Here is a 10,169-nt window from a genome sequence, read left to right as displayed (position 1 = left end):
AAGTAAAAAAAAAACACAAGCATTACAGTTTTCTCCACTGTTCTCAAACATTTTCACAGATTTTAGTTAGTTTGGTTTTGTTAGCTCTTGATCATTTGAGGAGTATACACTTAATTTGACTTGTTTTTATATGTGCTTTTAAATAAAAAAAAATCCCATCTCCTTGAAGGAAAAAATAATATGATGTTAGGAATTATAAAGTACCTCCTTAATCACTATGAACCATGTTAAAGGATGGCTAATAATGCACTTCTTTTGTAAAGGGTGGAGCCGTTAAAGCTGAATAGAGCACATACTCTTTTAAAGGCCTTGCACAATAAACTGACAGTTAATAATAGCGTCAAATATCCCTTTCACGTCATGTGAAACAGTACCACGCCTCCAAAAGTGGGTCAGTAAAACATTTTGTCATGATAGAGTAAGGCATTCTTACACATATCATCGAGGAAGCATTAATGGAACGATGCAGTGGAATAGTAAGTAGGCCTACATAGAAAACTCCAAGACAACTTCAGGAAAGGTACGTATGGATAAATACAAAATAAAAGTAGGCAAGCATTGTGAATCACTGCGAACTATACTTGCTGTATGTCGTAACAACCGTGTCATTTACAATGCATTCATTTCTTTTCTTCGTTTTCTATTCTAGATTTTAAAATCTAGAGATTTAGAAATCTAATTTCTATGTATAGTATATGTTCTGTTGATTTAATCAAATGACCTCTCCAAGGGTTCTAGGTTCAATATACTCGTTTATGTTTTGACACTTGTTAATACTTCTTTATGTTTTGACAAAAAAAGAGGGGGACTTGTTATAATACTATATATATATATATATATATATATATATATATATATATATATATATATATATATATATATATATATATATGCTACTATTTGATTGTAGTTTGGGTAATCAATTTTACAACTCATTAAAAAACAAAGCAGTGGGATACAGTTTTTCATCATATAAAAAGAGGAGTGTATCTACAAATACATTAGAGCGCAGTATACAGAACCTGCAATTCTCCTGCGTACCTGTATCAGGTAGCGAAGCCTCAAGCTCCACCTGCTCGTGACCTCAGGTGTTAAATCATTAGGGTGTGTCCAAACAGAAAGAGGAAGCTGCCAGTCTTTGGAACTTTTACGGTCATCAATGACCTTTAAATGTGACTCAACTCTTGGATTGGAAGCTGACCTCCTATGTAAGGTATTTGTATATGTGTTCTTACGGTGATCATTTATTGAAGAAAACAAAAACGATAAACATTTGTATGCAGGTATTGAAGCCTGTTATACCAAACATGCTAATTACCGTAGCGAGATTGTATGTGAACATTTTGCTTCTGTCGTCGTTATTGACGAGAGAGAATGTGAATTTGTACTAAATAAAATGGTAAACTATAATTTGGGAAACAATAAGTAGTTGTACACCGTTCTGTAGATTTCTGCATGTTTGCTTGTACGTACAGCAGTTTGTACTACGGGAGGTGATGAATAGTGTCAGCGGAATCATTTGTTTCACAGACAGCACACCTCAGCCTTTTCAAAACCTAAATAAAATCTAACATTTGTAGCTTACTGTAAAAAAAAAACCAAAAAATAAACACGTGTTAAGCTAAATGCAAGTGAGCGTGCTGCTAGGTAAAACCTAGTAAAATCCTAGAATATGTATTTTGTGCCAGCTCATTATTTTAAGGGAATGATCTCAGTGATACGGAAACATATAAACATCGGATCATATACTGTGTGATGCTTCCCCAGTGTAGATACAGGTTTGTTACAACCAGATAAGGAAGCAACACTTAGCAACAAGAGAGCAGCACCCAGCGTACGTATGTTTAAGGCAAGGTATTGCTTTAACATTCTGAACTGAAGCAGAGAAACTCGGGGATTGTTAACCAATTTCGAATACAATGAATGTATATGACTGACTGATGTTTTTATTCATAATATGGAAGTAAACCTTAACTGGAATGGCTTGTCTAGTTGTAGTATTTCCCTGAGGCTGGTGCTAAAAAGGTTATTTACACAGTTTTCTGTTACTTCTTTTGAAGTTGCATTTTCTCCAGAAGGACCATTTTATATATATCTCCAGTGGTTTTGTCACCCTGAGAAGATGATGCAGTGGTGGGCTATTCCACTTTCTTAGTCAATCAGTGTAGCAGGTAGTTATCTTAATTTACTGTCATGGGAACCACTTGTTACCTGGAGGTGCTATTAGCATTTGTAGTGACCAAAATATATTCCCGTTATACACAAGTACATCCTGGACACTGGAATGTCACCAGACTTGTTTTTAAATTCATCACAGAGTTAAATAGCAGGTTTCTGTGAAACAATGTATCAGTGACTATAATTTGCATTTGAGGAATACACCAAATGTTTTTTTTTACAGAAACAAAATGCTTAAACTCCACCTTGGAATGCTTTCACAAATTTCACCATCGTACCACTCCCCCAGATTCCCAGACTCTTGTCAGCGTAATGGTCCTGCTTGTCTAGGTATCTTATCAGACAGAGGTTACACAGGGTACAGCCAACAACAGCTCAGTTTAGCTGAGGTCCAATTGAACCCTTGTTATCTGTATTCATTTCAATAACAAAAGGAGGTGTGTCCTATGTAGTTTTAAAAAAGGTTTTAACAGACTTGTTGTTTTGCTCCGTTTAACTATAACTGAGCTGGGATAGGTTGTTTATAACCTGTGGTTATGTTGGATATTTGTTGATAATTCAGAGATAAATGGGGTCTATTATTTGTCTACGGTAGTTCAAAATACATAATTTAAATCATTAAGATATGGGGATTTATAGAAATAAACTAAAAAACAAACATGCACTGTTGGAAGTTTGATTTTCATGACCTTGTATGCATTATTAATTATTTTAAATTCATTATTAGACCAATTAATTAGCCCCCAGTGTTTTTAAATTAAATAAAATAAATGTATGTAGGAGCTGTTCAAAAACTAATATCTATTTCAGACTCTCCTGTCAAAGAGATGAAATGTTCTACCTCATTTAAAAGAATGAGGCATTTTCCACTCCCCAGGTATTCTAAGACTGCAGCTTAAAAGGGGAAGGAAATTGTGCAAAACCTGTTCTGCCTATTGCTGAAAATAAGCTTGTGCAGTATTGAAATTGACATGTATTTGGCCCCCAGCTATGCTACATCTAATTGTATTAATTTCTTTTCAAGAATGTGGTTTGAGAGAAACTTTTAAAGTGCCTGTCTCTGTTTCATAGGTTGAAGAACACGTTTATGAGGAAGAAAGGTCAAACTTCAATAAAAAAGAAACTAAAACCTAAATCTGGAAACTGATATGGAGAACAGTGTTCTGGTGCTTCTTTCTGCACGAAAACAGCAAATCTGGCAAATAAAGCGTGATTCATTCTGCAATGCAGTGTGTGAAAAGAAACCAGCTACAGTTGAAACACACAGCCTAGGGTTCTGGTAAGCAAGGAAGCAGGCTAAGTCAACGCTGGACACACAGAGCTGTGAACATACAGCTCATTTGTGAAGAGAGTTAATCGGTGGAAGATGGGTATCTGGCTTTATGCCCAATTTTTACACATTTTTATGGGCGTTGTTAACATATTGAAACATATATAAAAAAAAGCAGCAGATTGGAAATGGAGTAACAGGGCCTGGGAGGTGGATCTGAAAGACATGGATGAATTGGAAACTGTGGATTGCAATGGAAACTTGGACTCTAGGAACTCTCAATCCTGGGGTGATTTTGAAGGGCCCCCTGGATGCTCTTTTCCTACATCCAACTCTGCAGATAATTTCCATGAGCCTGACTGTTTGAATAACCCCTTTGGGGAGTGGAGTACTTTTGGGGAAAGTGACCAGCTGAACAATAGTGCTTTCCCACCTTTTACTGGAGAACAGTTGAAATGGAAAACATCACCGGTCAATATGGATTCAAGTTCTCTAGACACGGTTATATATTACATTTGTGAATATATTGAAACTTGCATACATACATAGATGCCCGTTACAAAATGAAGGATCTTGTTCCATTTTAAAGCACAATGCAATCAGATAGTTTTGCTGTCAGTCTTCTTCAGTAACAGTTGTAGTTTTGAGAAAGAACTTTCTCCCTGTAAATTTGTTTGCGTTTTACTGTATAATTTACTGATGTATAGTAGTACCATCAGTACACAAGCTTTCTTGTATGAATTTGCATTGATTCAAATCAGTTGCATATGCAAATTTAAATATCATTTGGGTCATGTTTAGTATGTGTATTATTATTAATGTTGCACAAACTGATTATTCAGTGTGAGCCCTCCACAGAAATCAGGTGCTGACAATCAGGTGAGGGTCATTAGTGCTGATTGGGCTAATTTACCATTCAGAGTGAAATAAGTGAAGAAACAGCTGCTTGGATTTGTGATGATTGCCGCTTTTCTTCCACTCTGTGAAGAACACAGCAATCCACATGAAGCCAAACAGCTGTTTCTTCAGGTGTTTCACTCGAAACGCTAAATTAGCCCAATCAACACCAATGAACCTCGTCCGTGGAGAGCTTAATTCCGAATAATCGGTTTGTGCAGCACTGTTTGTTATCTTGCCGATGCTGTATTACACCATTGAAGCTAGGTAATAGGTACTGTTAAAGATGACAATAGATTAATTCTGAAACTGTAATACATTTATACAGCTAATAGAAGTGGTTGGCATTGCGTTTCTCGTTGTTTAGGTGCAGGACGTGACAGATTTCGAGATGGTTTTTAAGAACAGTTTCCCTTTAGTTGAAGTTGAAGAAACAAGTGAGGATGTAAGATCACTACGGGAGCTACTTGAAGACTCTCCGCAGGAAGAGGCTTCTTTTGACCAACACCTCCCCAGTCAATGGTACTTGTAATCTTTTAAATATTCATTATTAGTGAGCCATAAACAGTGCCAAGTGTCTCAGAAACACATGTTTGTGGGTTCTTAAAGTGCTAATCCGAGAGAGCAAGGGAAATCTCATTAACTGCTTACTAGGCCCCAAAACATTCAAAGCTAGTTAGGGAAAACAAGAGCTTATGATGAGAACACTTGTTCTACCTTCATAATGAATTTTGTTCAATTACCATAACACGGATTAAGATAGGAATGCATTCAAATCTCTGTTCTTCAGACTGCATATAGTTACATGCTGTATTTCCCTTGCAGTAGTAGCCCTGTGTCATTATGGGGAAGTCTGCAGGATGAAAACGATGCTGTGGGTTTAGAACAACAGTGGAAAGAGTCTCACAGCCAGAAGAGACTGTTCACTACAATCGGGATCGACACGACCCTACAGGTACAGTATCAAACTTTAAAATGAAGCCGACAGTTTCAACACTACAGGAAACAGATACAAAACCCGGCAAATCTATAGGGTTTTATTTTATGGCCCTCTAGTGGCCTGAAGGAATTGACAGGATTTTACATTTCTATAGAACTTTACATATGTCTCAAAGCCCCTGTAATCATTAAGAAGCCATTGACCCGTCCCAAATTGATGAAACTGGACTAGGTATTGCAAGACATCTTGGGGTACATGAAAGGATACGTGCAAAGTGATTTGCGGGTGCAAAACCTCCATAATGGGCGTATGTAAAGAATGGTGTTCTGCACCCACTATCAAATTTGCCATCATTAATCCATTAATTATATGCATAAAAATAAAGAAAAGAGCATGGAATTGGGCGGGATCACAGAGATAAAACCCCAGATATAATAAGGAAATGTCACATTGGAAAAATAATGGGGTTTTCCCACTGTATGAAAACTCCACAGCGAAGAAGGCATTTTATTGCTGACAGTAGTTTGTGGTTAGGACAGATTATGACCAGCAGGTGGTGCCATAGCACAGGCATGAGAAAATCGACAATGGCTAGGGAACCCTTCCAGCAAGTCATCCAATTTATTAACGTGCAATCACAATAGTACAGAAAATGATACAGTATTATAGTAGCAATGAGTGCACCTCTAAGAGCCTAGGTTAGATGTTAGAGTTGATGGGAGTAGGAAATAGCTTTAGTAGGGACCATTCAATGAGGTCCCGTTCTGTTAGATTTACTGGATAAAAGAAAAAGATTAAATAAATCTGTAAACCCAGTAGAGCAACAAACACCACATATAACCTAAATATATCATAATAATATATAGAAACGTCTTTTTGTTACTTGTATTGAAATGAGGTGCTCTTGAAAAGTCCTTCCTATATTTCCACACACCAGGGATCCACACCAGCGCTGACTGTGAGCCTCAAGCGTGTCCTGGAGGGACAACTTGTGTCTCGCTGTTCTCTTCACTCACTGCATCTAAGCTATTACACTGTTATTATCCGACTATTAATAACCAATTAAAAATATCTGATTGTTTGCTCTTGACAATTGGGATTGCTGTCACAGGCAGGTCATTGTTCAAAGAGAACACACAGTCTCAGTGGAATGGTTTCCATTTACACTGTGTATTTGTGTTCGCCAATGTAAGAACTGCTGGTTTGAACCCCTTATTGTTCGTGTGCTCTTGTAGTTTTAGCCTCCCAGTTGCAGCTTTCAGAGCAAAGAGTTGATAAAATATTTAAACAGAAACGACAGTCAAGCTTTATGTGTGCATTTTAAGTGTTTTGCTGTCTTGAAAGCAGTTATAGCAGATACGGATACAGATCTCTGAGCTTTACCAGTGTGTAGAAGATGGAACAGTGATACCTGCAGCTCTAATTATGCATTTACAGCCATGCTGTTACTTTCATACAGGGCATAGGTACTGAAAGCTATTTATTCAAAATCGTCATCAGCACAATTCTTTTCTTTTTTGTTGTTTTTAATTGTCAATTGCAATTTTAAAATGAAAAAGAAACAACAACTGCTTACAAGCCTCTAAACCAAATGTCCGAGTTGTTTATTGCTATTTTGGTAATTTTATTGGACATGTTGTTTTTTTTTTTCTTTCTGAAAAAAAGAAATGGTGTTATGCCGATTTTTGAATAAATAGCTTTGAGAAGCTAACCCCTGTATGTCCTTTCATTTACATTGTAGACTCTAGAAACTGTAAAGGAGGACTTTTGGGAAAACGATGAGGAAATGTCTGACACTGCTACCTTACCAAGCCCTGGCACTAAGGACCTGATTCAAACCAAGGTGAAATTATAACAATGAACCATCACAGTGGAGCTGCATGCATATTGCAGCACCTTATAGAAATATAAACAGTACATGCCATTATATATAAATGTAAAACTGAACTCGGCCATATTGCAGTAAGTCAGTATAGTAATGGAGACTGCTTGCCTTGGTTCTTACAATTTTATCACAGAAATTCTTGAGTGTCATGTTTAAAGCCCTGTTGAATCTGATTGGAGATACTCAGACAAGTGCAGAGAAGTGAATGTGATTTATGATCAATTTCAAACAGCATAACTATATATGTTGTAGGCTGTAGCCAGGCCGTGCTGATACAATACCAACGTTTTTATTTATTCTGTTTTTTCACAGCTGTTTGTGCCTCTGTGTTCACGAAATGCCCGAAGTTTTATCTACCACATATCTCATCAATGGTTACAGATAAACAGTCAACTTTGCATTCAAAGCAAGAAGAAAGGCTTTTTGTTTTAACTCGTATTGCTATTTTCATTTGCACTATTATAGAACTACGAGAGGTAATGAATAATTGCGGAACAAAGAGTCTTGTTTTAATTTAATGTGTTTGTTTGTGTTGCAACTGACTGTAAACCTCACTGTAATTATTCTTTACAGAATGTCTCAATGTCAGTACATTTTAGTGAGATGCCCAGAGGTTTAAACCTGTATATGTAAGGTGGCACCTTTTATACTCTTTTATCAGATAAAGAAAGAAAATAATCAGGCACCATCTTACAGCTGCACATGGGAAAAGATGAGGAATATTTGACTTTTTTTTATGAAGACCTGTTGATGTTGAAGATGTTGAAGATGTATAGAAAAAACTCAGGCTTTCTACAGGGACAATGATTATTCATTCCATGCCCAGCAAACACCATGTTTAACTTCTTTGCTTTTTTTCGTCCACCGAGACAGTTTTGTCAAAGCGTATTTTTATAAGACCAAGAAGTTTATTTAGTTTTAGATATGTTATGTGTATGACTGGGTGTTTAAAACAACAACAACAAAAATGCAAGAATTATTTTGATCCTAAGAACTGCTGCTTCCACCCTGGTTTGTGTTTTATTTGGAATCCCAGGATTTGCGTCAGCATACCTAACTAATAACATGCAAATTGAAACCACCTTAACAATTGGCTTAGCATTGTTACAAAAAGCTTTTGAAGAAAACCTCCAGCACAAGTAGGGAAACAATGTTTAGTGTTTAAATGTTCAAATATTTTATTAATCACAAATTGAGCACATTTTTTAACATTCCTCTAAACCTGACAGAAATCTCACTGTAAATGTTTGTCTTGAGGGAGGCCCAGGCACCCAGGACTGACCAATCTTTTCTTGATTTTTTGGAATATTAATGAGCATAAATTCAGATCCCTGCTCTTCAAATGTACGTTATTTTTGTAAGGGTAGAATTGTTAGCAAAAGAACAGAACAAAGAAAAGTTGTCTTTTACTGTTAAATACTGTTAAGCCTTAAGAAAAGCACCGTCTTTGTGAATACGGGCTACACACTGTCAACAGTCATGTTACCTATTAATGACCGTAATTAAACAGTGCTTCCAAGAGAATACAAAATGATCGCTGGTGTTTCTAACGTGGATGTGAAGCCAAACTGCATCAAACCTGTAACAAATTGCTAAATGTTCTGTCTTGCTGCGTTGTAAGATCTGTGAAAACAAAAATAACTTAACAGCAGTACAACAACATAGTTTATGCAGTTAAATTAAAACATTATCACAAATAGTAAGACCTTTTAGCTTTGTTAAATGTATATCAAATGCTATTTTAATTGGCTTATATTACTTGATGTTTCTTAGCTGTTCAATACATACCGTTCTTGTTCTGAGCTCTTCAATTATCCAAGAAGCACCCTCCCATTTTTTTTTTACTGCTGACCATGAATATTCTTGCAGCAGGCTGCGGGTGATGTAATATGCAGTCACTTTTTGAAAAGATCTGGATTTTTTCCCCCCCGTTTCTCCTGAGGGGGGCGACAGATGGCTACTTCCGATGCACATTTTGAACTGCTCTGCTTAAACAATGTTTGTGTTTGTATGGCGAAAGGCTCACCCAGGACAAATAGCTGTTCCATAATCAGCACCATTTAATTATTTACAGGTTGTCTTGTTGTGATATGCTCCATTTACTACATTATCTGAATGACTGAATAATAGAAGCAGTAACCAAAAGAACTGTCAACACGTTTTAATTCTCCGTTCTCGCTGTGGTGCCCTCGGAGGTATGATTCAGAACTGATTTGTGAGTGGGTGTAGCGTAGTGTAGTGGGTTGGGGGCATGGAACACAGAGGTGCCTGCTATCACAGAGGAAAAAAAACTGATGATGTCAAGAACGAGTCAGCCAGTAACAAACAAGGTGCTTACCGAGGTGTTGAGGTGCTAGGATTTTAATTGGCTTTGAATCATAGCTGGTCCAGTGCAATTTTCAACTTCCTAATTAGGGTTACATAGCTGATTGAAGCACAGCTGTGGTTATATTGCAAGTAGAGCAGTTTAAATATACTGTGACAAGCATAATGCTTGGCATAATTGTGCATAGGCTGTTCTTGTGATACAAGTGGATTTATAGATGGTATATGCTTCTGTTTTAATCAGTTCACAGACACTGCACTTTCTATTTGAGTGTTTATTTTCACTATTTGAACCTGCTGTTCCTGCTTCAGGTCAACCCTCTTAACAAATGGTCCAAAGAGTTAAATGCAGATCACCTCACACACTGGTTATGTAGCTCAGATAAGACACCTTTAGAACTGAAGGTGTTTAGTGGTAAAATTGTGTGTATTTTATTGAAAAGAAAGTACATTGTTAAGGTGTCAGTTTGAACAGTAGTACTACTTCTGTGAAATGAAGGTGAAATAATGATTAATGTACATTGTATTCCTTTTATGGAATTTTAATAAATTATGTATTAAAATAATGCAATCTTGGTCACTTTATTTAAACTTGAATCATTATGAGGAACAGCTGCCCTATGTAGCAAGAAATATGAGGTGGATTAGTTAGTCCAGTAGTCAGTCGCACTCGA

The 10,169-nt window shown here is 36.7% G+C and overlaps 1 protein-coding gene across 5 annotated transcripts; it reads left to right on the top strand.

Annotated features, from left to right (window-relative positions):
• The first annotated feature begins 418 nt into the window (after window positions 1-418).
• LOC117417106 (uncharacterized protein CLBA1-like) lies at window positions 419-10,061 on the top strand. 5 transcript variants are annotated; one of them, XM_034028925.3, is made up of 6 exons: window positions 419-520; window positions 3,250-3,949; window positions 4,713-4,867; window positions 5,171-5,300; window positions 7,027-7,128; window positions 7,483-10,061. In XM_034028925.3, the coding sequence occupies exons 2-6, from the start codon at window positions 3,674-3,676 to the stop codon at window positions 7,600-7,602; spliced, it is 783 nt and encodes a 260-aa protein (XP_033884816.2). In that variant the 5' UTR covers window positions 419-520; window positions 3,250-3,673; the 3' UTR covers window positions 7,603-10,061. The 5 variants fall into 5 exon arrangements, with proteins under 5 accessions (XP_033884816.2, XP_033884836.2, XP_058847539.1 ...); XM_034028945.3 differs by lacking the exon at window positions 419-520 and adding an exon at window positions 1,041-1,213 and having other exon boundaries at window positions 3,250-3,919; XM_034028915.3 differs by lacking the exon at window positions 419-520 and adding an exon at window positions 1,043-1,208.
• The last annotated feature ends 108 nt before the right edge of the window (window positions 10,062-10,169 follow it).

Source organism: Acipenser ruthenus, chromosome 18 (genome assembly GCF_902713425.1).
Source record: "Acipenser ruthenus chromosome 18, fAciRut3.2 maternal haplotype, whole genome shotgun sequence".
In the NCBI taxonomy this organism is placed as follows: Eukaryota; Metazoa; Chordata; class Actinopteri; order Acipenseriformes; family Acipenseridae; genus Acipenser; species Acipenser ruthenus.
The sequence above is the reverse complement of the archived record's forward strand: the minus strand, read 5'-3'. Positions and strand labels throughout refer to the sequence as shown.

Coding starts and splice junctions, on each gene's coding strand:
- LOC117417106 (XM_034028925.3), top strand. CDS start 3,674: ATGGATGAATTGGAAACTGTGGATTGCAATGGAAACTTGGACTCTAGG. Junction 3,950..4,712: donor ATTCAAGTTCTCTAGACACG/GTTATATATTAC, acceptor CTCGTTGTTTAG/GTGCAGGACGTGACAGATTT. Junction 5,301..7,026: donor GGATCGACACGACCCTACAG/GTACAGTATCAA, acceptor TTTACATTGTAG/ACTCTAGAAACTGTAAAGGA.